General features: G+C 57.9%; 1 protein-coding gene across 1 annotated transcript in view; it reads left to right on the top strand.

The window, feature by feature from the left end:
• Nucleotides 1–25,046, top strand: part of DHX37 (DEAH-box helicase 37) — a 29,955-nt gene extending 4,909 nt beyond the window's left edge. Inside the window, exons 3-27 of the mRNA XM_065889542.1 lie at nt 1,958–2,070; nt 3,656–3,986; nt 6,077–6,225; nt 7,395–7,487; nt 9,536–9,632; nt 10,520–10,633; nt 13,365–13,466; nt 13,689–13,803; nt 14,391–14,486; nt 14,690–14,772; nt 15,335–15,467; nt 15,921–15,997; nt 16,320–16,552; nt 18,344–18,455; nt 19,795–19,901; nt 20,064–20,252; nt 20,674–20,798; nt 20,894–21,010; nt 22,280–22,452; nt 23,212–23,326; nt 23,452–23,589; nt 23,789–23,883; nt 23,976–24,049; nt 24,708–24,805; nt 24,961–25,046. Of these exons, the coding sequence (XP_065745614.1) occupies nt 1,958–2,070; nt 3,656–3,986; nt 6,077–6,225; nt 7,395–7,487; nt 9,536–9,632; nt 10,520–10,633; nt 13,365–13,466; nt 13,689–13,803; nt 14,391–14,486; nt 14,690–14,772; nt 15,335–15,467; nt 15,921–15,997; nt 16,320–16,552; nt 18,344–18,455; nt 19,795–19,901; nt 20,064–20,252; nt 20,674–20,798; nt 20,894–21,010; nt 22,280–22,452; nt 23,212–23,326; nt 23,452–23,589; nt 23,789–23,883; nt 23,976–24,049; nt 24,708–24,805; nt 24,961–25,046 (3,165 nt within the window). The remainder of the gene's footprint in view (nt 1–1,957; nt 2,071–3,655; nt 3,987–6,076; nt 6,226–7,394; nt 7,488–9,535; nt 9,633–10,519; nt 10,634–13,364; nt 13,467–13,688; nt 13,804–14,390; nt 14,487–14,689; nt 14,773–15,334; nt 15,468–15,920; nt 15,998–16,319; nt 16,553–18,343; nt 18,456–19,794; nt 19,902–20,063; nt 20,253–20,673; nt 20,799–20,893; nt 21,011–22,279; nt 22,453–23,211; nt 23,327–23,451; nt 23,590–23,788; nt 23,884–23,975; nt 24,050–24,707; nt 24,806–24,960) is intronic.
• Nucleotides 25,047–26,639: the final 1,593 nt, after the last annotated feature.

Raw genomic sequence — 26,639 nt, 5'->3', positions numbered from 1 at the left:
GTCTCTGCCTCTGTCTTTATGTGGGCTGCTCCCCTATGTGTCCCTCCTCTGTGTATCTCTGATAAGGACACTTGTCTTTTTCTGTATTTTTTTTGTTTTTTCTGTTTGTTTTTCTGTTTTGTTTTGTTTTGTTTTGTTTTTTGCGGTACGCGGGCCTCCCACTGCTGTGGCCTCTCCCGTTGCGGAGCACAGGCTCCGGACGCACAGGCTCAGCGGCCACGGCTCACGGGCCCAGCCGCTCTGCGGCACGTGGGATCTTCCCGGACCGGGGCACGAACCCGCGTCCCCTGCGTCGGCAGGCGGACTCTCAACCACTGCGCCACCAGGGAAGCCCCTATTTTTCTTTTTTTTCTAAAAAATGTTTTGGCTGCACCATGCGGCGTGCAGGATCTTAGTTCCTGACCAGGGATGGAGCCTGTGCCCCCTGCGGTGGAAGCGCAGGGCCTTAACCACTGGACGGCCAGGGGAGTCCCAAGGACACTTGGCTTTGAATTTAGGACTCACCTGGATAATTCAGGATTTCATCTTGAGATCCTTAAGCTAATTACCCTTAACTTAAAAAGGCCCTTTTTCTGAATAAGATCCCATTCTGGGACATGGATATATGTTTTCGGAGGGCCACCATTCAACCCATATACATATCCCTGAATATTTCAGTTTGCATCTCTAAAATAAGGACCGTTTCAAATTACCACAATGCCATTAGCATGTCTAAATTTTTTCAAAATACCATTAGATATCCAGTAAATAGTCAAATTTCTAATTGTTTCATAGATGCTCTCCACCCGCATCTCTTGTCTTTCCCCCTTATATTTGTTGGAGAGATTGGTTTGTTTGTCTCAGAGACTTTCCCATGGTCTGGATTAAAAACTTTTAATCTCTGATATAAACATGGTCTTCCACCCTCTGAATTTCCTATAAATTGGTATTTGGGTCTGGGGCAGTGACTCTTAACTGAGACAGTTTTGCACCCCCCGCCCCGGGAACATTTGGCCAAATCTGGACATATCTGGGGTTGTGACGATTTGGGAGACGCTACTGGCATCTGGGGGGTAGAGGTCTGGGATGCTGTTAAACAGCCTGCAGTGCTCATAACATCAAAAAAATGATCTGGCCCCGAATGCCAGTAGTGTGAAAACTGAGAAACCCCGATCTAGAGGCTTTAGGAGATTCTCTCTCGTTAGTCTTTCTGGCAAGGTGACCACATGGTGTGCTGTGTCCACCAGGGGACACACAGGCCTCCCGTTAGCAGCTCTGACGCTTGGTCCCTGGAGCCCTTCATGCAGGGGAGGCTCACTGTCCTGTGCGTGTGTCCTATTTGAATGCTGTGAGCATCTTTTCTTGCTGTTCTGTACGTTGTTTTTTATCGATTACGAAATGCGTGTGTGTGTATGTGTGTGTGTATATATATATATATATATATATATATACACATAAACACGTATAAAAGCAGATATAAAATATCTGTGTAATTTCAAGAATAACAAAACAAACACTCATGAATTGCTCACCCAGGGGAAAGGAACCAACTGGACCCGCCCCCGCTCACTGCTTTATTCAAGGCAGAGTGGGGACCACTTCCTATCACACACTCAGCTGTTCTTCCCTTGTACTAACTGCGGGAAGTCTTGCATTATACAAATAGGCCCTACTTTATTATTTCATCTCCCGTTGATGGGCATCTGGATAGTCGATGATCTTCCCTTACGACACACCGTGGTGCAAAGAGAGCCTTGTTTATCCAACCCCAGACTCCGTAAGGGGGCAGAAAGCCACCCTAAGCTCACGGGTCTTTCGGCGTTAAGAACTCCATGAAGGATGGTAATTGCAGTTCGACCTTTGGTTTAAAAAAGACTGTAGGTGTTAGTGATGCTGGAATTTTATTTAGAGTCTCAGCTTCCCTTCTGACGAGGGGATCATGATGCCAAATGTGTAACACACTCATTTCCTTCCCCAGCGAGCAGAGATGCTCCAGAAATTGAGCGAAGTCCAGGTTTCAGAAGCTGAGATGAGACTGTTTTACACCACGTCCAAACTGGGCACTGGGGACCGCATGTACCGCACCAAAGAGTGAGTCGGCTGGCCCCTCCCTGAAGCCCGTCCTTCCCGCCAGGGCTCCCCGGGGGGCTCAGGGGTCATGGCGTCTTCTGGGGTTATGAGAAAATGCGTTTGCAACGGCACGTGTGCTCAAATGCCTCAAACGTGTAGAGGCCTCAGATGATGCAAACTGTCCTGCCGTGCGCAGGATGCTGGCATTCTCCCGCGACGCTGGGTCCTGCCTTACAGGTCCTTCCAGCTTTTGCAGGGACGAGTAGCCTAGAAGTTGTCACCAAGGAGGTCAAGGATTTGATTTAGCCCATTGGCAGGTTTTGTTTGGTTCCCGTAGCATCATTAGACATTGGGATCTTCTGCACATGTGTGAGTCTCCTAGGGCTGCGGTAACAGGTCACCACAAACTGGGGACCTTGAAACAAGAGGAATTTATTCTCGTGGTTCTGACCGCCAGAAGTCCAAAGTCAAGGTGTTGGTGGGGTGGGTTCCTGCTGGAGGCCAGAGAATCTGTTCCAGCCTCTCCCCCAGCTTCTGGTGGTGCCGGCTATCCTGGGCGTTCCGTGGCTGGTCAACACGTCACCGCAGTCTCGGCTTATCGTCACGTGGCATCCTCTGTGTGTCTTCCGTGGCCTTCTGTCTGTGTCTGGGTCTCTGTTTTCTTTTTTCTTTTTTTTTTTTTTTTTTTCTGGCCACGCAGCATGCGGGATCCTAGCTCCCCGACCAGAGACTGAACCCATGCCCCCTGCATTGGGAGCATGGAGTCTTAACCACTGGACCACCAAGGAAGTCCCCTGGGTCTCTGTTTTCTTATAAGGACACCAGTCATTGGATTTAGGGCCCATCCTAATCTAGTATGACCTCATCTTAATGACATCCTGAAGACCCTGTTTCCAAATAAGGTCACATTCTGAGCATCTGGGTGGCCATGAATTTTGGGGAGACACTGTTCAACAGTCAACATTTAAGAATTAGGAGATTTCACATTAAAATCCCGGGTCCCCCCGGTCTTGACCAGTTGGATGATGTGGCTGCACCAGCTGGCCTTCCCACAGAGCAGCCGGCACTAGATGGGGCCCGTGTGCTCCCCCCAGCCCACGCCCCTGCCCACTGCTCTCACACTTGGCCCTCTCTGCTCATTTCCAGTACTGGCCTGTTAAGCCTTGTGCATTTAACGACTGCTTATCAAGTATAAACTGCATCTCAGGCTCTCCTGTGGGCCCTAGGAATAGAGCAGTGCACAAAAATTAAATTTCTTCCCTTAAGAAGCTCACATTCTAATGGTGGGGAGATGGGCAGTGGTCCAGTGAATACATATATATTTAGTGCTGGTGAGCACTAAGCAGAAAAGAGCAGGTGGAAGAGGATGGAGGGGATGGGGGAGGTGATTGAGGCTACACGGTAAGGGAGAGTCCTCCTGAGAGGTGTCCTTGGAATCGAGTAAGGGAGCAGTTGTCTTCAGGGAGCATGGACAGCGGGTGCAAAGGCCCTGCAGCAGGGAGGGGCGTGGCCTTTGCAGCCTGGCCTCTGAGGAGCCTGCAGCAACCCAGAGCTGCCTCAGGTTGACTGGCCCATCCTAGGCTCTGACTTCTGGCTCTCCCGGCAGGAAGCCCGACAGCGTGGCAGCCCAGGGTCTGGAGAAGGTCAGCAGCCTCAGCGGGGCCCACCGGAAGCGCCACCACCAGGAGGCAGAAGAGGAGGAGTCTGAGTCCTCAGCAGAGTCTGGACCTGAGGAGACCCCAGCGGACGAGCAGGCAGAGGCCAGTGCAGGGTCGCCCCCAGCGCATCTGCCACCAGCTCCGCCCGGGGCCAGGGGCCAGAGCCCAGTGCCCAGCGGTCTCCCTCCACCAGCTCCTCCTGCGGCAGCCTCTGCCCTGGCCAGGCCCCCAGCGAAGCCCGCCGTCTTCGTCCCTGTGAACCGCTCCCCTGAAATGCAGGTTGGCCTCTCTGGTGTTTGATTAAGGGCTTAGGTGCTCAGGTCTGTGCTGTGAGGGGGCTGAGGGTGCAGAGAGAGGGCGTCCCAGGATCTGAGCAGGTTGCATTGCCTTCTGTGCCTCAGTTTCCTTGCCTGGAAAAGGGGGACAGCTGTACCCACCTCGCAAGGTTGTTGTAGGGCTGACGAGCGGGTGCCCGGCACGTGGTCAGGGCTGCTCAGATGGGTGTCCACTGCCCTTATCATCGTCTGGTCACCGTCACCTTCAGCCTCTGACCACAGGTCCTGGTCCAGGCATCTGCTCACTGGGACAAGAGCTTGGGCTCTGGAGTCAGTTGACCTGAAATGGAGTGCTGGTGCCCCCACCTTCCAGCTCATTCTGGGCCTCGTTTTCATCCGTAGCATGGGGGTACCCGTCTACTCACAGGGACTCCGGCTCTCTACACTTCGTATCCTTGTCTGGTAAAATGAGGGTCTCACTGGGTTGTCAGGACAACAAGATTCAGGGAGATGAAGCCCGAGGCCCATGGAACGCACCTGGGGAGCCGTGAGGCTGGTGATGCCGCAGGGTCTGGCCCATCACGGGTGGTGGTTCCGTCCACACGTTTCCACGGAGCACGTGCTGTGGGCCAGCACAGGAGGTGGAGCGATCTGCAGTCTCGGAGCTCTCGGTCCAGGAGGGGAGACCGAGGTCGACCACACATGGGACGAGAGCCACGGAGGGCAAGATCGGATACCATGAGGGGGGATCACAGGAGGGCCTGGCTTCATCAGGGAAGGCATCCGGGTCGAGAGTTCAGGGACCAGATGGGAGCATGGGGGCCGTCCCACACCGAGAAGTGTGTGAGCAAAGGCCTGAGGCAGAGGGTTCCTGGGTCTTAGAGCAGCTGTTTAAAACCACAGATTGGATTGTGGAGATGAGGTGATTTCAGTCACAGGTACATTTGTGTGCTCATATATAAGCAATTAGGGTGAGCTTACTGCTCTAACAGACCCTGAAGTGCCACTGGCTTCATGCCACAAAGGCTTCCTTGTAGGGGACGTCAGAGCCCAGTGCCGTCCTCTGCGAGTTGGGGTGTGAGATTCTGCTCCACACGGCCGTTCAGGAACCCGGGCTCCGCCATCTAGCGTCCCTGGTGCCCCCTGGGGTTCATCCCCTGCCTTTCTCTGTGGTTTTTGCACGTGCGTGTTTTTACGCCTAGGTTTGCCTGTTTTATAAGCGGCCTCACATCATGTCTATTTTTCAGCACTTTGCTTATTTGTTAGTCGGCATTGTGTCACCAAGGTCCGTTTGGGTTTTGTTTTGTTTTGTTTTCACTGCTATAGAGCATTACGTTGTGTGAACAGAGCACGTTTTAAGTACCCTTCTCTGGCTGGGCATTTGGGTTGTTTTAGCTTTTTGCTACCATCTTCACTGCTGATTTAAACATTCTTGCCTTTTTCTCAAAGCCACAGGTACAAAAATTTGGGGGGGAGCAGCGTTTACAAACTGGAAGTCACAGCCATTGTGGAGTCATGAGATGGCCAGCACCTTTTTTTTTTTTTTTTAACCAATGGAATGGAATAGAGATAGAGAACAGAATGTTTAAAATTAGCGTGCTAGCATGCGTCACACATAACAAGGGCAAGCAGGGGTTCATGAAACTTCTCCCTCACTCTGTAATACTTGTGTGAGCATGTGTATGTGTGTGCGCGCGCACCCACGTGTGAGTACCTAGGAGAGGAATCGCTGTATCTCACATTCTCGATTTTGGTAAAATTAGCACCCGGTTGTTTGCCGAAGTGATTGTGCCGTAAGTGTAGTCTCCCCCCGGCAGCAGGCAAGAGTTCCTTGTGCCCAGAGGGGCTTCTCTGCACCACGCTGTCCCCGAGGACCCAGCCCATGTCTCTGCCCCTCCCCAGCCGTCAGGGCTTCCATCCTCCAGCGAGCACACCTGTTCCCCTTGGCTGGATGCTGGCTGCTGCCTTTATAGGAACCACGTCACCCTACGTAATCTTGCTTTGAGCAAAGCCCCCCATCCCCTCCGCCCTTCTGCAGGGGACGACAACCCCCCACCCCCATTCCGTGAGCGCTGACTTCCCCTCTCTCGCCAGGAAGAGCGGCTGAAGCTCCCGATTCTCTCTGAAGAACAAGTGATCATGGAGGCAGTGGCCGAGCACCCCGTTGTCATCGTGTGCGGCGAGACCGGCAGCGGGAAGACCACCCAGGTGCCCCAGTTTCTCTACGAAGCAGGCTACAGCAGGTGGGGGCTGGCCACAGGGTCCCCACAGGTTCCTCAGGTGACAGTGAGACGTGGCCCCTGGAAGTTGTTAGGAGCAGGGCTCCTGGGGATCTAATTCCGGCTCTGCCGTTGCCATGCTGTGTGACTTGGGGCAAGCTCCTTAACCTCTCTGGGCCTCAGTTTCCTCAGCTGTGACGTAGGGTTCATCACTGCACCTACTTCACGGGGTTGTTATGTAGATGAAATGACTGAATTTGTGTAAAACGTTTAGGTTGGTCCCTGGTGGGAGGGATGGCGTGTCAACTCCTGTTGGCCCTTCCGACCATGTGTGTCAGGGTCCCCAAGACCACCCCCAGGTTCAGCAAATTGCTGGGAACACTCCCAGGACCCAGCATGTAACCGTACTCACGGCTGTGATATATTACAGTGAACGACACAAAGCACAGCCGGCAAAGGGAAAGGCTCACGGGGTGAAGTCTGGGGGAACCAGGCCCAGGCCCCCAGAGCCCTCTCCCAGGGCGGGGGTCACACAGGACGCGCTTCATTGCCCGTGTGAGATGTCATCAAGCAGGGACGCCCAGCAGAGGCTCAGCACCCAGGGTTCTTACCGGGGCTGGTCACACAGGCGGCCTCTGCCTGGTACCTACCCAGTCCTAGACTCCCCAGAGGAAAGCAGGTGTCAGCATGCGCCACCTTGTTTGTACAAGCAGTTCAGGCACAGTGAGCCCCGCTCGTCCGTCAGAGAGAGGCGGGAGCCCTCCTGAAATCCAGGATCCCAGACACCAGCCAGGGGCTGCCCTGGAAGCAGAGCTTTGTAGGGAGAGCAGCCTCGGGCCTGCTGGGTCAACTCTTTCCTGCCCAGAATCCACCACCCGTCCCCTGGGTAGGTTCTGTGGAGGCGCGTGTGCTCGGCTGGGTTGGACAAGCCCCCCGGCTGCAGGCTCAGGTCCACCTAGGCCTCGTGCTTGTTTGCGGCTGCCTGGACCCCTTGGCCCCGTGATTATCAGAGCGTCTCCTGTAGAGTGCCCTGTGGGCCGTTCCCTTTTGCTGTTGTTAAGTGATGCTGCGGTGCCTTGCCTGGCGCCCGTGTCCCGTCACCCCCAGTGAGGGCCGCTTCCCGAGCCGCATGTGACTTCGGGGCAGATGGGTGGGGCGGAGCCCTCCTGATGCCTTGTGTTCTCCTCCCCCAGTGACAACAGCATCATTGGCGTCACAGAGCCCCGCCGAGTGGCCGCCATGGCCATGTCCCAGCGAGTGGCCAAGGAGATGAATCTGTCACCACGGTGAGGGCTCTGCCTCCTATGGGAGAGTTGGGGGTGGCCTTCTGGCCCCACCAGACCTGAGCCACGGCGCAGGCCCGCGTCCCCCTGGGGGGCGCCGGCAGGGGGCGCCACGTCTGCATCTAAGCACAGGGCGGTTCCCTACATGCCAACAGTAGGGGCGTCGTGAAGCAGGGGCAAGCCAGCCAGGCCCTTAGTGAGGGGACAGAGTGGCCCTTACAGGCCTTGAGGGCAGAGCAGAGCAGCAGGTGGCCGAAGGAAGGCAGGCAGGAGGCGAATAGCGTGGCCGGGTTAATTTACGGCCTCAGGTTTCCAGGAGGAAAACCCTCTCCTGGCAGTAAGGCTGCAGGACTTGCCTCGGAAAGCAGTTTGAACACAGCATAGCCCTGGCCTGAGGATGGCTCCGCGCCGTGTCGATAATGCAGACGCCTGCATCTCAGCCCAGACCGTCCAGTTCAGGCTGGAAGGGGTGGCGTGTCCAGTGTGGTCTGAGGCTCAGAAAGCACAGACCTGTAGGGAACACCCTGGCGGCCCAGTGGTTAGGACTCCACGCCTTCACTGCCGAGGGCCTGGGTTTCATCCCTGGTCAGGGAACAAAGATCCCACAAGCTGCGCCACGCGGCCAAGGAGAAAGAAAAAAGAAAGCACAGAATCGTATAGAGGCAGAGTGCCCGCCATCCACACTGGCATCAGATGTTTACCGACCAGGACCTGCCATGGGTCAGGCCCGTCCTGGCTCTGGGGACAGAACCCTGCCCCCGCTGGGCCCAGCACACAAACTGGGGAGGCTTGTTCTGTTCGTGTCTTAGGTGGGCGAGGCTCCCCCAGCTCCCTCCCCGGTGGCAGCCACTACTGCACGTTTGCTGTGGATCCTTCTAGACAGTTGTGTGCACAGACAGGCAGTTCTGTGTGTCTCTGTATTTCTCGCTGTCTGGCTGCTGCGTGAACGGTTCATACTGTTCACGCCCTTCTGTATCTTTCTTGTGGCATTTCAATGTGTACCTTGAAAATTACAGTACATACAAAGCTGCCCCTTTCATTCTCTTCAACTTTTAGATTTATTTATTTATTTATTTGTGGCTGTGTTGGGTCTCCGTTTCTGTGCGAGGGCTTTCTCTAGTTGTGGCAAGCGGGGGCCACTCTTCATCGCAGTGCGTGGGCCTCTCACTGTCGTGGCCTCTCCCGTTGCGGAGCACAGGGCTCCGGACGCGCAGGCTCAGCGGCCATGGCTCACGGGCCCAGCCGCTCCGCGGCATGTGGGATCCTCCCGGACCAGGGCATGAACCCGTGTCGCCTGCACCGGCAGGCAGATTCTCAACCGCTGCGCCACCAGGGAAGCCCAATTCTCTTCAGCTTTTTAGTGTGACATCTTCAAGCGTGTACAAAAGTGGAGAGACTAGTGTGATGAACCCCCACGTACCCGAGACCCGGTTTGGAGCAAGTCTCAGGTCTCGCATCATCTCAGCCTCAATGTTTCACTGTGCGGGGCTGAAAGATCATGAGTCTGGGGTTTTTTGGGGTTGTTTGTTTTCTTGGCCGCGCCCCAAGGCTTGGGGAATCTTAGTTCCCTGACCAGGGATCGAGCCCGTGCCCCCTGCAGTGGAAGCGCAGAGTCCTAACCACGGGACCACCAGGGAGGTCCCTGGTTTGTTTTTGTTTTTTGTTTTTTTTTAAGAATAGGATTCTGAAAACATAACAGCAGTACCGCCACTAAAGAGTGTATCATAACTCCAGAGTGTGCTCCGGTCCGTGTTCCCATTTCCCGGGTTGTCTCCTAAACAGCTTTTACAGTTGCTTGTTCACGTCGGGCTCCAGCCAGGGTCCGTGTGTGTGTTTGATTGACGTGCTCTTCACTTGCCCGTGACAGCTCCTGGAGAGGGAGGCGGGGTGGGCCTGTGTCCGGGCCTTGCTGGGGGAGCCGGTGGGCCCTCCCCTCGGCCGCCTGCCCAGCGGGGCCAGGCCTGCTCCTCTGCCCACCTTGGAGTGGCCGCACGGCTGCAGACCCAGGCAGCTGCAGCTCTGGGGGCCCGAGCCGTAGCCTGTGCCCACAGGGTCGTCTCCTATCAGATCCGATACGAGGGAAACGTGACCGAAGAGACCAGAATCAAGTTCATGACCGATGGCGTCTTGCTCAAGGAAATCCAAAAGGTTGGTTGCTCATCTGGCGTCACAAAGCAAGGCTGGTAAGCCTGGGGGCGGGGGGCTAGGCTGTCACCTGGGGTGTGAGCAGTGAATGTTGGCAAACCACTGTGTTTACCACCGTGCTGCTGTGTGACCTTGTGCAAGTTACGCAACCTCTGTGATCCTTAGTTTCTCCATCTGCAAGCTGGTACCTTCCTCCTAATTGCTTTGAAACAAAAATCGTGTGACGCACGAAAGCACCTTAGCACCCCACCTCGTAAGTGCTTGTTAAACGTGAACTTGTGTTTTCAATGTGGTTTGGTTCACAGACTGTGTGTTAGCCAAATGCACACTGCTTCTCTTGGGCTGTATGACGTCCCCCGGGCAGGGGTCACTGGGAGAGCAGAGGTGACTCCTGCCTCGAGGCCGCCTGGGACGGTGGCTGTGAGTGTGTTGTGGCGTCGATGGCCCCTTCCTGTATGGCATGCGCTGAGCTCTTGCCCCTGGTCCCCAGCCAGCATCCCCTCATTCCCGTTTCCTGCCTGCCCTCCCCGCCCCATGGGCATCTGCATTTGGTAGCTCAGCTCTAAGAGATCGTAGCTACCTTTTCTCTAGAAATTTCTCTGCCAGGGCCCAGGTCCCGTGCTGTGTACTTTACAGATAGTAATTGTCATTGAAACTTCACCACGACCCCGTGAGATGGGTCCCGTTGTCCCATTTGACAGATGAAGAAAGAGGCCTGGGAGGTGAAGCAACTGGCCCGGGGTCATAGGCCAGGACTCCCCGCAGGCCAAGTGCTCTCAGATCTGTGCTGGCTACCAGAGGGGCTCCTTGAGCAGGCACCTTGGGGTGCACAGTGACCTTGGGGTGCTCAGGCCCAGCTGGCTGGCCTCACCCCCGACCTCCCCCACCAGGACTTCCTGCTGCTCAAGTACAAGGTGGTGGTCATTGACGAAGCCCACGAGAGGAGCGTGTACACTGACATCCTCATCGGCCTCCTGTCCCGCATAGTGTGTCTCCGGGAGAAGGTAGGTGAAGGTGCCGGGGAGCCCCGAGTCCCAGGCCACGGCTCCCACAGCCCACGGCGGTCTACACCCAGGCTGCTGCCGTGAGAGGGTCTCCCGGGACAGGACCCCCCAGGCCCGGTGCTGGGCTGCGGGTCTTGGCGTAAACAGACCCTGTGTGATCCCTGTCCTGGGTCCAGCCTCATCCACTGTGACCCTTCCCTTTGTCCAGAGCAGGAGGCTCAAGCAAGGAGACCGTGGTGGGCCAGGCTCCACTGCAGCCGGCTCTGAGACGCCAGCCGGGTCTTTGGAACCCGCAGCGCCGGTGGGGCCACCCAGCCACGCTTGTGCTCCACGTGCTCTGAGATGCTTGCCCTGTGCCCGGCCTAGGGTCTGCCCCTGCCTGCATCTCCCCCACGCCAGATCAGGCAGGGGCGGACGTCAGAGGGATGCTGCCCTGGGGTGGGAGCTCTGTGGAACTGTCCTGTGCTGGCCCCTGCCAGTCCCGCCGAGAGGCTGGCACTTCCCCACGCCCAGTTCTTAGAAGTGCAGAACCTTTATCAAGTAGGCATCAGGTCTGTGTGTGCTGTGTGCCAGGCACCGAGCACATCACGGTGAACAGGACAGAGGTTCCTGCCTTTGTGGGGTTTCCATTTTCATGAGGGCACCTGACAGTAAGCAAACTCAGAAAACCTGTGAGCTGGTGACGGACAAAGCCGGGGAGAGGGAGCAGTGCCAGGCAGAAGGTGGAGGGTTGGTAGTGAGAGAAGACTCACTGAGAGGGTGACCTTTGAGTGGGGGGCTGGAGGAAGTGAGTGAGTGAGGCGGGGTACTGGTGGGAGGAGATTCTGAGAATTGAGAATAGCCGGTGCAAAGGCCCTGGGGCAGGTGTTATCCTGATATCTTGGGGGGGGGGTTCTGACTTTATTTTACATAATGGATGCCCTTACAGTGTACGATTCAGTGGTTTTTAGCATATTCAGAGTTGTTATATCATCACCACGATCCACTTTAAAATATTTCTGTCACCCTGAAAAGAAACCCTGTGCCCTTTGGCTGTCACCCCGTCCTCCTGCACTCCCCCATCTCCAGGCATCCGTCAGGGCACTTTCTGTCTCTATGGATTTACCTATTCTGGGTATTTCATGTAAGTGAAAAGACACAACATGTGGCCTTTTGTGACTGGCTTCTTTCACTTAGCACATTTTCAAAGTTCATCTCCATCGTGGCCTGTGTCAGTGCTTCGTTCCTTTTTATGGCTGAATCATGTGTGGAGGGACCACATTTCATATAGCCATTCATCTGTCGGAGGACAGCTGGGCTCTTTCCGCGTTTTGGCTCTCGTGAACATCCGTGTCCGGGTCTCTGTGTGGACTTGTTTCCTTTCTCTTGGGTCTGTGCCCAGGGGCAGAGCCGCCAGGCCCCATGGGAGCTCTGCGTTTAACCATTTCGACCATCCCAGACCATCTTCCGCAGCGGCTGCGTCCCTTATGTTCCCGCCAGCAGGGTACAGGCTGCCGGTTCACGTCCTCGCCCACGCTTGGGACTTCCCATGATTTTAGTCCTCGCCATGGTCTGGATTTGTGTGTTGAGGACTGTCAGGCAGCCTAGGGTGGCGGAGCGGAGTGAGGGAGGTGGGGAGAACAGGAGATGCAGGGAGGTACGCGGGCTGGGGCAGACGGGGGAAGTTGTTGCAGGAAGGAGACGGGGCCTTTGGTCTGCGCTGTGCCTCTCACCTTGGCTTCTGTTCGCCGAAAACGCTGAACTTTGGGGTTTGGACCTTACGAGCCTCAGGGGACAGCTTCCAAGGGCTCGAGAGCAGAGCCCGCCAGGGGGCACAGTAGGTGCTGCCTAGGGGGCTGGGAACGAGGCACCCGCCACCGCAGTCACAACGTCGAGGGGGAGGGAGGGCTGAGACCACCACACCCATTGTGCCGGTGTGCCAGGTGCACCCCAGGCTCGGCCCTCCCGTCTCATCTCACACCATCAGAGCTTGACTTGGAGGAATCTTTTTTTCATTCCTTTTGGCCACGCCGCACGGCTTGCGGGGATGTTAGTTCCCTGACGAGGGATTGAACCCACGCCCTCGGCAGTGAAAGCACTGAGTCCTAACTACTGGACCACCGGGGAAGTCCCTCGGGGGTATCTGTCTTTTTTTTTTAAATTTATTTTGTCTTTTTTTTTAATAAATTAATTAATTTGTTTATTTTTGGCTGTGTTGGGTCTTCGTTGCTGCGCGTGGGCTTTCTCTAGCTGCGGCGAGCAGGCCTACTCTTCATTGCGGTGTGCGGGCTTCTCATTGCGGTGGCTTCTCTTGTTGTGGAGCATGGGCTCTAGGCTCACGGGCTTCAGTAGTTGTGGCGCACGGGCTCAGTAGTTGTGGCTCGTGGACTCTAGAGCGCAGGCTCAGTAATCGTGGCGCACGGGCTTGGTTGCTCCGCGGCATGTGGGATCTTCCCAGACGAGGGCTCGAACCCGTGTCCCCAGCATTGGCAGGCGGATTCTTAACCACTGCGCCACCAGGGAAGTCCCTTTGGGGGTATCTTAAGGGCTCCTTTAACAAGCCACTGCTGCCCACTTCTTTCTTAGATCTTTGGCAACCAGAAAGAGGATTGAGGATCGAGGCGAGGTGGGGCTGGAGGGAGGCCAGGAGGGCAGGGCAGGTCTCCCCCAAGGGCCCCCCGCTGCCCCCCGTCAGTGTTCCTGGCCCCAGTGTTCCTGGTGGCTATGGGTCCCCGGGTCTCTCGTCCCCCAGAGGCACTTGCCGCTGAAGCTGCTCATCATGTCGGCCACGCTGCGGGTGGAGGACTTCACCCAGAACCAGCGGCTCTTCGCCCAGCCGCCCCCCGTCATCAAGGTACCGCCCAGGCCGGGGTCTCAGGGTGCCGCGGGAGGCCGGGCCCCTCTGTCGACTGCGACAGAGCGCAGGACGCCTGCTGCCGGGGAGGTGGGTGGGATCGTAGCACCAAATGGAGACCTTCGTGGTCAGAGAGTTCAGGGAAGGGGAGGGCCTGGGCCTGGGCTCAGGTCACCCCTGACCCCCGACCCCGACCCCGTGCTTCCCTGGGCGTCCTCGTAGGTTGAGTCCCGGCAGTTCCCAGTGACCGTGCATTTTAACAAGCGGACGCCGCTGGAAGACTACAGTGGGGAGTGCTTCCGGAAGGTGTGCAAGATCCACCGCGTGCTGCCCGCAGGTAAGGCCCTGGCCGGGAGGAGGCCGGCCCTCCCCCTGCAGGCCCGGGGGTGCAGCCACTCGGCCTCGCTGTGCCTCAGTGTCGTCACTGGTCCAGAGCGCTCACAGCACCTGCCCTGCCGTGTTCCGCCCCAAGGATCGCGAGGCTTCAGGGACTAACTGGGTAGGGGGTGAGGGGGTGGAGGGTGCCTTTTGTCCCCACAGACGCAGGGCCGGTGAACAGGCGTGTCCCGCCTGAGTCTCACTCCTGACCCCCCACAGTTCTCACCATATCCCCGTCAGTTCCGTTCACCAGGCGATGGACCCTTGTGTTGCTCCCACTTCCCTGGAGGAGAGCTGCTTTCCCCGTGTTTTGGGCTCATACCGGGGGATGGGATGCCGGCTCCCACGGCAACTGTTGAGCCCCTTGTCCCAGCGCCCTCGGTGTGCGGGCAGCTGCCCGTCGCTCGTCTGGGCCTCTGCAGCCCTGGTTTGATCAGCACTTCCTTGCGCCCCAGCTCTCGGATCAAGGCCTGGCACACGGTCATGGCCAAGGCAGCGTCTGCTGCGTGAACGAGCGGGTCACGGCGGGGCTGGCTCTCCCCACAGGCGGCATCCTGGTGTTCCTGACGGGGCAGGCAGAGGTGCACGCGCTGTGCCGCAGGCTGAGGAGAGCCTTCCCGGTCGCCAGGCCCAGGCCTTCAGGTAAGCCCAAGCTGCAGCCCCTCACCCAAGAGGCTGCGGGCGGTCAGCCTGGGCTTCGGAGCCTCCCCCGGGAAAGCCGGCCCTTTGCCGCCCTCCTGTCCCCCCAGTGAATGGTGATCGATGCAGTGACCCTACCCGGGACCCTGATCACCTGGCACCAGCCACAAGATGGCCTGCTCCCTAACTTGCTCGTCTTTTCCCAGAAAAGGACGCTCAGAAAGATTCGGTAGAAGAAACACGGAGGTTTAAGAAGTCGCAGGCTCGGGCGAGGAAGGCCAAGGCCACGGTACGTCGAGGCCGGAGGGGTAGCTCAGACTCTGCAGCCGCCTTGTCCGTGTGGTGGCCGCTAGCCCCTATGGCTGCACAGATGTAAATTTAATTAAAACCAAATAAAAGTAAGATTCAAGTCCTCGGTCGTGTTAGACACACCTGGGGCTGTGGGTGGCCTTGTTGGGCAGCAGGGGTCTAGAACCTTCCTGCCGTGGAGGGAGGGGTTGACTGGTGCCGCTCTGGAGGCTGCAGGGTGGGCTGCGACTTAAAACATTCCAGGCTCCCTGTACTGGGGGCCTGGAGGAAGTTTCCGGAAGGCCCAGCCCCGAGCCCTGAGCAGGGCCTGCGTGGATGCCCAGGGCGGCGGTCTCAGGGCTGCACACATGTTAGCTCGCAGCATCCTCACAGCAGCCCTTCGAGAAGCCCCGTGATCATCCCCAGCTCTTAGATGAGGATACCGACGCAGGACGGGGTCGAGTGACCTGCCCAGGGTCACGTGGCCGCAGGCGCTGCTCGCAATGCCGGTCTCTACGCAGGGTCCCTCGCAGCCCGCGGTGCTGATGTCTTGTTTACCGTAGACGCTGCCCCAGATCAGTTTGGACAATTACTCGGTGTTGCCAGCGGGCGGAGGTGACGAGGACAGGGAAGTGGACGAGGAGTCCCTGGGCTCCGACCTGGACCTGGACTTAGGGGACGACGGGACGGACGGAGGTGGGACCCGCCGCGGCCTCTGCTCCCACCGCGTGGGCTGGGGTCGAGCGATGGGCCCTCTCCAGCAACGAGCCCCAGGGGAGCTGGGGTTCCTGCTTGCTCTGCCCCCTGCTGTCCCCTGAGCTCCTGAAACCGCCTGACACAGAGGAGGCCCTCAGGTCTCTGTGGTGCCGGTTGTAATGGGGGCGCCAACCCCGGACTTGGCTTTGCTGGGTGAACACAGGCCTTGGGGGTTTGGGGGGGGCCAGAATCAAGCCCTTAGGGGGCCCCACACAGGGCCTGGGGCTCTTCCGAGGAGGAGAGACTGCAGCGTGGCTGGCTTTGCCGACCCTCTCTGCCAGTGCCCAGGGTTAAGCCCTGGCAGCGGGGCTGCAGGGGGGCCTCCCCGGCGGAGCGGGCAGGGTTGCTGGGCAGCAGGGGAGCTGGGTGCCACAGGCCTCTGCTCCCCTGCAGGTGAGCGGCCCGATGCCTCGCTTCCCCTCCGTGTGCTCCCTCTCTACTCTTTGCTGGCCCCGGAGAAGCAGGCGCAGGTAACCGTGCGGGGCCTGGGATGGATGCCCGGTGGGGAGCGCCCAAAGGCGTTGAGGTGGGAGCAGGTCAGACGCCGGGTCACCCTCTCCGTCAGCTGTCTGATCAGCGCCCCAGACTTTTGAGAGGGTATTGGGATCTCCTGCTCGGAGGACGGAAACGCTTCCCTCATTTAGCTGGGGAGCAGTGGCCCAAGGCGAGGACAGTCACCTCCAGGCCCTGCCCCGCCTGGCTGACTTCTTCTGGCCTCTGTCCCACAAATTCTTTCCTGACTCTGGTGGGACAAAGGTCAGTTTTCTTGTTGCTCCCGTCCCCCCATCCTAGGTCTTCCAGCCTCCCCCAGAGGGGACACGGCTGTGTGTTGTGGCCACCAATGTAGCCGAGACGTCCCTCACCATCCCAGGCATCAAGTACGTGGTGGACTGTGGAAAGGTCAAGAAGCGGTACTACGACCGTGTCACCGGCGTGTCCTCCTTCCGCATCACCTGGGTCTCCCAGGCCTCGGCCGATCAGCGGGCAGGACGCGCGGGCCGGACGGAGCCCGGCCACTGCTACAGGTGGGGCTCCCGGGGGCCCCTCCAGTGACGTTGGGGCCACTGGGCAGTGGTCACCCACCCACGGGCGAGGAAAGGGGGATCCCGTGTCCCGCTGGAAACCGTCCTTCGCACCCCCTTTTCTGTTGGCTTTCGGGCACTTGCGTTATTCCGTTATTCTGCTGCTGACGTCAGGCCCTGTGTTTATTAGCACGTCGAGTTTTGTTTTGTTTTATTAACACCTTTTCTGAGGTAAAGTTCACATACCATAAAACTCACCATTTAAAGCGTGCAATTCTGTGGGTTTAGTATATGTACAGTGTTGTGTAGCCATCGCCACTATTAATTTTTAGACGTTCTCTTCACCCCCAAAGAGACCGCATTTATCAGTTGTACCCATTAATCAGTTTCTCCCTGCGTCTCCCGACCACTCCCAACCCACCAGCGCCCGGCAGCCACTCATCTACTTCCTATCTCTACAGACATGCTCATTCTGGACATTTTCTGTGAACGGAATCAGACAATATGTGACCTTTCGTGTCTGGCTTCTTTCACTCAGCGTCATGTTTTCAGGGTTCATCCACGCTGTTGCCTGTGTCAGTGCTTCATTCCTTTTAATGGCTGAGTACCATGACGTTGCGTGGAGGGGCCACATCTCACTGTCCATTCATCTGCTGATAGACTCTTGGGTTGCGTCCACATTGTGTCCACTGTGAATAGTGCTGCCGTGAACGTGTTCAAGTGTTTGAACGTCTGTTCCCATGCCTCTCGGGTGTATACCCAGGAGTAGAAGTGCTGGGTTGTACGATGACTCTGTGTTTCACATTTTGAGGAACGACCAGACTTTTCCACGGCGGCTACTCCATTTTATCTATACATTCTCACCAGCAGCGTGCGAAGGTTCTAATTTCTCCACATCTCACCAATGCTCGCTATTTTCTACTTTATAAAAATGAAAGTACGAGCTGGTATCTCTCAGTGGTCTTGGTTTGCGTTTCTCTAATGACGTTGAGCATCTTTTCACGTGCTTACGGGCCATTTGTACGTGTTCTCTGGAGGGATGTCTATTCAGATCCATCATTTCTTTTTTCTTTTTATAGTATTTGTTATTTTATTTTATTTACTTAGTTGGTTGTGCCAGGTCTTAGTTGTGGCAGGCAGGCTCTTTAGTTGCGGCTCGTGGGCTCCATAGTTGTGGCATGCGAACTCTTGGTTGCAGCATGCATGTGGGATCTAGTTTCCTGACCAGGGATCGAACCTGGGCACCCTGCATTGGGAGTGTGGAGTCTTAACCACTGCGCCACCAGGGAAGTCCCTATCATTTCCTTTTCAGTCAGGTAGTTTGTCTTTTGATTGGTGAGTTGTAAGTGTTCTTTGTATAATCCTAGTATTGGATCCTTGTCAGAGGTATCATTAGCAAGTATTTTCTCCCAGTCAGCATGCTGGGTTTTATTTGTTTGTTTTCAAGAGCTGTGTGCTGTTCTTTTCAACGTTGCTTTACGTTACAAAAGAAAAGAAAATTGAGAAACTATGCCAAGAAAACTCGTAAGCAATACAGGAGTTAAAACGTCCCGAGTGCCGTGTGCCAGGCAGTTCTAAGCAGTCTTATGTGAAGATACCTGAAGTATCTTCACCAGTCCCAACGGCGCAGCTGCTATGCTCGCCCATTTCACAGGTGAGGAAAGTGAGGCAGGAAGAGGGTAAACACCTTGCCTAGTAAAGTGGTGGAGTCAAGATTCAATGCCAGGTAGTTGGGCTGAGTTTCTTCCTTATTCACTTAACATTTCTTAGTCTCGGGTGCTTCCTTCTGTTCAGACTGTATTCATCCGCGGTTTTCGGGGACTTTGAGAAGTTCCCCCCTCCTGAAATCACCCGGAGACCCGTCGAAGACTTGACCCTTCAGATGAAAGCTCTCAACATTGAAAAGGTCAGTTGCAGCCCTAGCCCTGCCATCACCCCACTGATCTGCCAGGGTACCTGTGTCCGGTCTGGGGGGCGAGGGTGACCCCAGCCCCTCGCGGGCTGTTCCTCCTTCCCTGCGGCCCAGGAAGCGCTAGGAGCTCAGCCCTGTGGTGCTTGCCCAGCCCCCCACCTCCTCAGTGCTGCACCCACTGACAGTGTCCAGGGGTGCCCGCCTCTGCCCTGCTCCGGGAGGGCTGGCGCAGGCAGAGAGAACTGCCCCCATCAGCAGTCATTCCCAGCCCTCCCTTCCCCCCAGCCCCTGACAGCCACGAGGCCGCTTTCCTGCTGTCCCTGTGGATTTTACATTTTGGACGTTTCATAAAAATGGAATCATATGATGTTTGTCCTTTCTTGTCTGGCTTCTTTCACTCAGCATCGTGGTTGGTTTTTTTCGGGGTTTCTTCTAGCCAATGTAAACCTCATTTATCAGTTCAATACACAGTAAGATGATGTAAAAGATACGATCATGCTTTTCATTGCTAAAAGTTTTTACATTAGTTATGTTTGGTATTTTATTTTCAGTGTCAAAGAACCTAGCTGACAGTTTGAATCACAGTCAGTTTATTTCAGCGAATATTATAAATCGATACGTGTTTTATTTTTCTGTTGTTTGGACCATCCACAGCTGAACCTAGCAGCGTCGTGTTTTAAAGGTTCGTCCACACTGTAGCACGTGTCAGAATTTCGTTCATTTTTATGACTGAGTCTCACTCCATCGTATGGATGGACCCTGGTTTATCCGTCTATCGATGGATATCTGGGTTGTCCCCACCTTTTGGCTGCCGTGCCTAGTGGTGCTGTGAACATCTATGTACAGATGTTTATCTTAATGCTTGTTTTGAGTTGGTCACTCTAAGGTACCGCCCTCCCTGACCCCGGTCACTCCCTGTCCCTGATCTGTCCCCGGATCACCTGTCTGGGCACATTTTCTCCTGTGATGACGTTTATTCTCGTGTATACTCACTGGTCTGCGGCCCCTTCTGGCTGAACGAAAGCTCAGTGGAGGCTGAATCCTTGTCTTGTTTTCCTCTGTCTCCATCGCCAAGAACAGTGTCTGGTGCACACGAGGTGCTCAGTACATGCTTCTGAGTGAGTGGCTGATGTGAATGAGTGACGGAAGAGGGCCTGTGGAGTTTCCCCGGCGCGTGGACTTCGCGTGTGTCCCGGCCCCGCCGTGTCCCATGTTCTGGGCGTGAGTGGTGCTCGGACGGCAGGCGGTAGGAGCCCCGTCCTCCTGCCAGGCCTGGTCCCCTGCTTCCTCCTCCGCATTCACCTGTCTCCTGCCACGTCTCCCTGTGTCCCAGGTCATCAACTTCCCCTTCCCGACGCCCCCGTCCGTGGAGGCCCTCATCGCCGCCGAGGAGCTGCTGATCGCGCTGGGTGCCCTGCAGGCACCCCCAAAAACAGAAAGGTAGGGCAGGAGCTCGGGGGAAGTGGGGAGCCCAGGTCCCGCCCCGTTCTCTGCCCTCTCCCCTCTCCCCTCCTCTCCCAAGCTGACCGAGCACCAGGCCTCTTGGTGCCAAAGGCTTCTCATGGAGCCTCCCCGCACCCATCACAGACCTCCATCCTCCAGGGTGAAGCAGCTGCAGAGGTCCCGGTGGAGCTGCCCCATCACTGAGCTGGGCAGGACCATGGCCACGTTCCCCGTGGCACCGCGCTACGCCAAGATGCTGGCGCTGAGCAGGCAACACGACTGCCTGCCGTACGCCATCACCATCGTGGCTGCCATGACTGTCCGGGAGCTGTTTGAGGAGCTGGACAGGTGGGGGCCGGGGGCTGGGCATTCGGGGGCCGCCTGCCCTTGGCTGAGCCGTGGTGTGGAGCCTGGCCTCCTGGGGCATCACTGACTTGCTGAGTGGTCTTGTGCGAGACCCTCGCCCGCCCTGCGCCTGGCAGTGTTCTACCAACCTCTGTTTCTGTTTTTGGTTTTGGCCATGCCGTGTATGGCCCCCGTGTACCTTGTGGGATCTCAGTTCCCTGACCAGGGATCAAACCCGTGCTCCCTGCAGTGGAAGCGCAAGAGCCCTAACCACTGGGCCACCAGGGAATTCCCACGATCGTGGTCATGTTGATCAGTGACCCCACCAGGCATTTTTGGGCCCACCCTGGGTAACTGGTGTGTTCCCTGCCTCTGCAGCCGTGCGCGGCCAGGGCAACAGCCTGGGTGGTGTGTGTGTTCGCAGGCCAGCTGCCAGCGACGAGGAGCTTGCCAGGCTGAAGGGCAAGCGGGCCCGGGTAGCCCAGATGAAGAGGATCTGGGCGGGGCGGGGAGCCTCTCTGAAACTCGGGGACCTCATGGTGCTGCTGGGTGAGTGCCCTGCATGGCGTGGAGTGTGGCTGGTGGGGAGGTCACGGGAGGTGGGATGGGGCAGCGAGAATGAGTGACGCCCCCCCCATCCACAGGCGCCGTGGGAGCCTGTGAGTACGCGGGCTGCTCTCCCCAGTTCTGTGAGGCCAACGGTCTGCGGTATAGGGCCATGATGGAGATCCGGCGCCTGAGGGGCCAGCTGACCACTGCGGGTACGGCCCTGCGCCCGGCAGAGAACTTGACCCCGTGGACGTTAAAAGTCGCTTTTGAGCGACGTCACCCACGTACAGTCGATCTCCGTTATTCACAGATTCCACGTTTGCGAATTCACCTATTCGTTAAAATCTGTTTTAGTGCTCGCCACCTTTGTGGTCCTTCGAGGACACACACACGAGCAGGGCAGTGACATGTGCACGCTGTCCTGTCAGGCTGTCTGTCCGTCTCATCCTTTCCTTGGTGACATCCCTCTCGTCACCCTTTGTCCCGGCTCTGGCCTGGACCAGCTGCTGGCCGCACCTCCTGCCCAGCAGCCTCGTGCAGGGGTCCCTGCTCTCAAGTAGGGTCCGGCCCTGGTTTGCTTCTCCAGCAGTGGAAGGGGCCCCTCTTGTTGGAGTCGGGGAGCAGCAGACGGTTCAGCCCCTGCTTTCCGCTCCTGTTGGTCTGAGTGGTGGTGGGGACCGGACCCGTTTGAAGCCCATCAGGGCTGGGCGTGTGTGGCGGGTCTTCTGCGTCCTGTCTGTGTTCTGCCTTCTTCCTGTTTCTTTCCTCTTCTCTCGCTTTTTAAGTGAAACAACATAGGTGTCACTGAAGGTTTTGTAGGGAAGACAGATTTACATTGCAAACCTAAAAACAGAAAGCCCTGGACTCCCCCGGCGGTCCAGTGGTTAGGACCCCATGCTTCCACTGTAGGGCCACGGGTTCGGTCCCCGGTCGGGGAGCTAAGATCCGCAAGCCCACTCTCCCCACCTGCGTCCCCCGTCCTGCTCCTCTCGTCTTTTCCCTGCCGCCTCCTCCCGCCACAAGCAGCAGGGCCCAAAGCCCCACCTCCTTTCTCCCCACCTGCCAAGTGTTCCAGAGCTTCAGCTCCTTCTCATGCAGAAGGAGGAGGCCTCGCCCTGCGTCTCGTGCCTGGGCTCAGCAGTGCAGGGCCCTCGAGGGGAGAGGTGGCCTCCACACTTGTCCTGCTCAGAGAGCGTGACTCGTCTGTCACGTCTCCCGGCTGGGCGTGCTCCCTGCCCCAAGGCCGACGAGGAGTCAAGTGTGAGCTCTCGCAGCAGCACGGTCCGCCGCCCGCAAGGGAACTGGGGTTTCGTCCTGAGGACGAGGCAGACGTGGGTGTGGGTGGGCATCCTCGGTGGATGGGGGCCGAGATGCGCAGGTCGCTGAGGCCAGAGCTCCGAGCTGAGCGGCGTGGGGCCTTCCAGAAGGCTGGGCAGAGTCAGCCCCCGCCTCGCCTTCCTCACGCCTCGGTCTGCCCCCAGTCAACGCCATGTGCCCCGAGGCCGGGCTCTTCGTGGACCCCAAGATGCAGCCGCCTTCCGAGAGCCAGGTGACCTACCTGCGGCAGATCGTGACGGCCGGCCTGGGTGACCACCTGGCCCGCAGGGTCCAGAGTGAGGACCTGCTGGACGACAAGTGGAAGAACGCCTACAAGGTTGGACACTGGCTCGGGGACGGGCAGCAGGGCAGTCGCTGCGCCCGGGCCCCCCACCCTCCCCGCCCTCCGTCTCACGTCCTGGCAGCCTGGGCAACGTCAGGATGCCTGTGAGGGGCAGCGGGGGGACCCTTGGGTGTGGGGGGGCCTGTCCTCCCGGGTCACGGGTCCCACTGCCTCTGGGAAGGTCCCCACCCAGGGCCAAGGTGGAGTGACGGTGCAGCCACTTCTCCCTTTGGGCGTGAGCTTCACCCCGACTTCACTGAATGGAGATAGAAGCACATCTCATACAACTTGCCGTTTTAAAGTGCACAATTTGGGGGGGTTTAGTCCATTCAGAGTTGTGCACCCAGCACCACAATTAACTTGAGAACGTTTTTATTATCCCAAAAAGACTCCGGATAGCCATTTCACTCACTCCCCATCTTCTCTTGAGTCTCCCCACCCCGTGAATCTGTTTTCTGTCTCTACGGATTTGCTGTTCTACGCGTTTCACACGAAACTCCACTGCGTGGCCTCTTGCACTGGCTTCCTTCGCTCGGTGCTGCGCCTTTTGGCGGGTTGCGCTGCTGCCCGTGTCAGTACCTCTCACGGCAGGGTACGCGCTCCGTCGGCGGACACACACCGCCAGGGTGGCCATTCGTCGGTTGACGGATGCGCTCCTTTCCTGGCTGAGGGTGTAACTGGATTCAGGGGGTCAGCCTCACCTGGCACTCACGCATGCTCCAGACTCACGCCCACCCGCCGTCTCTCTCGCAGACCCCCCTCTTCGACGACCCAGTCTTCATCCACCCCAGTTCCGTGCTCTTCAGGGAGCTCCCTGAGTTTGTGGTCTACCAGGAAATTGTGGAGACCACCAAGATGTACATGAAAGGTAGCGCAGCTGGCCAGCCCCTCGCCTGACCCGCGTGGCTCTGGTGAGCCGTGTCGCTGGACCCTTGAGGGGAGAACCCATGAGCCCTTTGCTGAGCCCCCATCCCTTCTTTCCCGGGCCCCCAGGCGTCTCGACTGTGGAGGTGCAGTGGATCCCGGTCCTGCTGCCTTCTTACTGCCAGTTTGACAAGCCCCTTGAGGAGCCACCCCCCGCCTACTGCCCCGAGAAGGGGCGGGTGCTGTGTCACCGGGCCAGCGTGTTCTGTGAGTCGGGGTGACTTCCCGGTGGCCTTGGGCTCCACTAGACACGTGGTCCCGCCTCCCGCGTGCCCTGGGCGGTGTGTGTGTCCTGCGCCGTGTCGTCCCAGGCTGCGGGCCCCCTTGGCAGGCGGGGAGGGGATTGGCAGGGGAGGGCGGCGTGGGGCTCCATCGTGGCCCCTGCTCACTGGCTCACGCGCCCCAGGTCGCGTCGGCTGGCCGCTCCCCGCGGTCCAGGTGGATTTTCCAGAAGGCCTCGACTGCTACAAGCACTTTGCCCAGGTTCTGCTGGAGGGGCAGGTAGGCGACACAGCTCCCTCGGCCCCTTCCTTGGCACCTCGGGTGGGACGTGAGCCCCAGATCTCTCACCCCATCCTGTGGTCTCTCCCCAGGTCTTCCACAAGCTGGCCTCGTACAAGGGCTGTTTGCTGTCCAGCCCCAGCACGATGCTGAAGACGTGGGCCAGGTACAGTCTCTCCCGGGGGCGTCGGCTCGGCAGGTGGTGGTGGAGGGGGCTGAGACTAGTGTCCTGGGGCCGCCGTAACAGATCCCCACCCACTGAGGGCCTTAGGACGACAGGAGTCTCTTCTCTCGTGGCACTCCCGGGGACTCGGGGTGAGGCTGTGGGTCCAGGAGCCCCTTCCAGCCAGCACTTGGTTCTGAGCATCCGCTCTGTGCCGAGCACGTCCTCGTGTTAGGGTCGAGCCATGACCCTGTCCCGTGGCGTGTCCCAGGGCAGGGAGGTTGTCCCCAAACAGAACAACTAGTACAAGTGGCAGGGGTGGCACAGCTACGAAGGGTCAAAGCAGGACGTGGAGGTGAGGTGGCGGGCGGGCGGACTCAGTCAGGAAAGGCTGACGGAGCAGCGTCAGGGGAGGCAGGGCTGCGTGCCAGGCGGGAGTCTGGAGGAAGGTTCCAGATGGACAGGCACCGTGTGTGGGAGCAGCCTGGGCGGGCGGGTCAGAGGCAAGTAGTGGGAGGCGATGGAGTCTGGATCCTTCCATCCGGCCAGCACCCCCAGCCTGCTGGAGGGAAGGGGACTTCCTGCAGTTCCTGGGCAGGCCTGGCAGTGGTGCCAGCGTGTGGGCCTCGTGACGCCCCACGTCCTGCCTCCCCACCCGCAGGCTACAGCCCAGGACAGAGAGCCTCCTGAGAGCCCTTGTTGCTGAGAAAGCCGACTGCCGAGACGCCTTGCTGGCTGCTTGGAGGAAGAACCCCAAATGTGAGTCTGACCAGGAAGGGTGCCCCGTGGCGAGGGCATCGCGGGGGGGACAGGGTGGGGCCACCGAGGGGGCCCAGGCTTAGCAGGAGGGCGTGCCCTGCGGCAGGCGGGCGGGCACAGAGCCGCTCTGACCGTCCTGCCTCCCACCCCTGCAGACCTGCTGGCCGAGTACTGTGAGTGGATCCCGCAGGCCACGCACGCCAACGTCGAGAAAGCCTGGCCGCCCACTGCTGACTGCTGACCCGGTGCCGGCTTGCAGGGCCGAGGACTGGCCTGCGGACCCAGGGGGCTGGCAGTGGCCGGTGTCCGCCATGGTCACCCTGACCCCAGACTGCGCCCAGGAGGCAGGTGGGGCCCCTGGACACTCTTGGTCATCTTGGCTCGATTCTGGGCACAGCTCGCCGCCGCCCTGGGCAGTCCCACGCGGGGAGACTTGTAACTATTACAGGGGGGATCGTGGTTTTTTCTCCCATGCTGGTCCTGCTTTAAACGTGCTCTGTGGACGACATTAGTCCCTTGTAGAGCAGCAGGCGACCACGGGCCCTTCCTCCGCTCCCTGTTCCCTGCGGGTGTGGTGCACCCTGCCCACAGCCCGCGAGGTCCGCCAGGGCTCCCGCCGGCTCCTGTGGAGTGGGCGTCCCCTCCCCGGAGTCAGCTCCCCGCTGGCTACGTTGCCGTAATAAACGTTGACTGTGACAACAGATGTATACCGCGTCTACTGAGTTCTTTGGGCCAACCTCTGAACGTGGGGATGGTCCGGGGACATCCTTCTCGTGCGCGTGCGCACACGTACGTGGAGACTAGTTTGGATGGATGCTCGTGAATGTGTTAGTGGTGATGCTGCGGCACGGTGAGCCTGTAGAGGTTGATCATTTTTCTCACCTTTACTTAGGTATTTTTCCTGAATCAGTTTGTGTTAATATCAACACATAAACTCGGGAATTTCCTGGTGGTCCACTGCAGGGCGCACGGGTTCGATCCCTGGTTGGGGAACTAAGTTCCTGCAAGCCACGCAGCACAGCCAGAAAAGTAAAAAATAAACACAAATTCTGTAATATAAACACACGTAAGACAAAACAACAGAGATACGTGTTTAATATTCCAAAACTATTCACTTTCTCCACAGCCTAGCTACTAACCCTACTGTTCCCCCAAACTAGGCGGTCTCCCCTACCCCACTCCTCCCGCATTTAAGCCATCTGCAAGGTCTGTTAGTCCACGTCTGGGATGTGTCCAGAACCCCCTCGTGTTCCGCACTTCCCCTGCTGTGCCATCCCCACCTCCGCTTCCAGCAAGCCTCCAGCAGCTCCCGCTTGGGCCATGGCAGTGGCTTCCTGGCGGGTCTCATGTCCACTCTTCCCGCCTATAGTGGACTCCACATGGCAGCCAGAGGGAGCTGTTGTAAAACCTAAGTAAATCACGTCATTCCCCTGCAACAGGCCTTCCAGTGTCTTGAAAGATTCAACCTTCTCCTTCCCTCATTCATTAAACCTGCACAGGGCTTTTTTCTGTCCCCTCAATGCAGATTCCTCCCCCTACCCCCCTTCAACCTCAGGGCCTTTGCACCTGCCATTTCCTCTTTCTGCAGACAGGCCCCCCCCCCGACACTTTGTGGCAGCCTCCACGTCCTCCCCCTTTAGTCTCCATCTCATCACAATTACCGTATTCATAAAGCTCATTGCTACTTGCTTATTGCTAGTTACCTAGACTGGAATACTGAGGACAGGAGGGCTGAGAAACCTTGCCCGGGGTATCCGGGGATACAAGGGTACTTGACGCTACCTGAGCACACAGGCGCTCCATGTGTCCACATTTCTCGGCACTAGGTGCTCAG

The sequence above is a fragment of the Phocoena phocoena genome, chromosome 13 (genome assembly GCF_963924675.1).
Source record: "Phocoena phocoena chromosome 13, mPhoPho1.1, whole genome shotgun sequence".
NCBI classification, from domain to species: Eukaryota; Metazoa; Chordata; class Mammalia; order Artiodactyla; family Phocoenidae; genus Phocoena; species Phocoena phocoena.
Note: the sequence above shows the minus strand (reverse complement) of the source record. Positions and strands in the feature narration are given on the sequence as shown.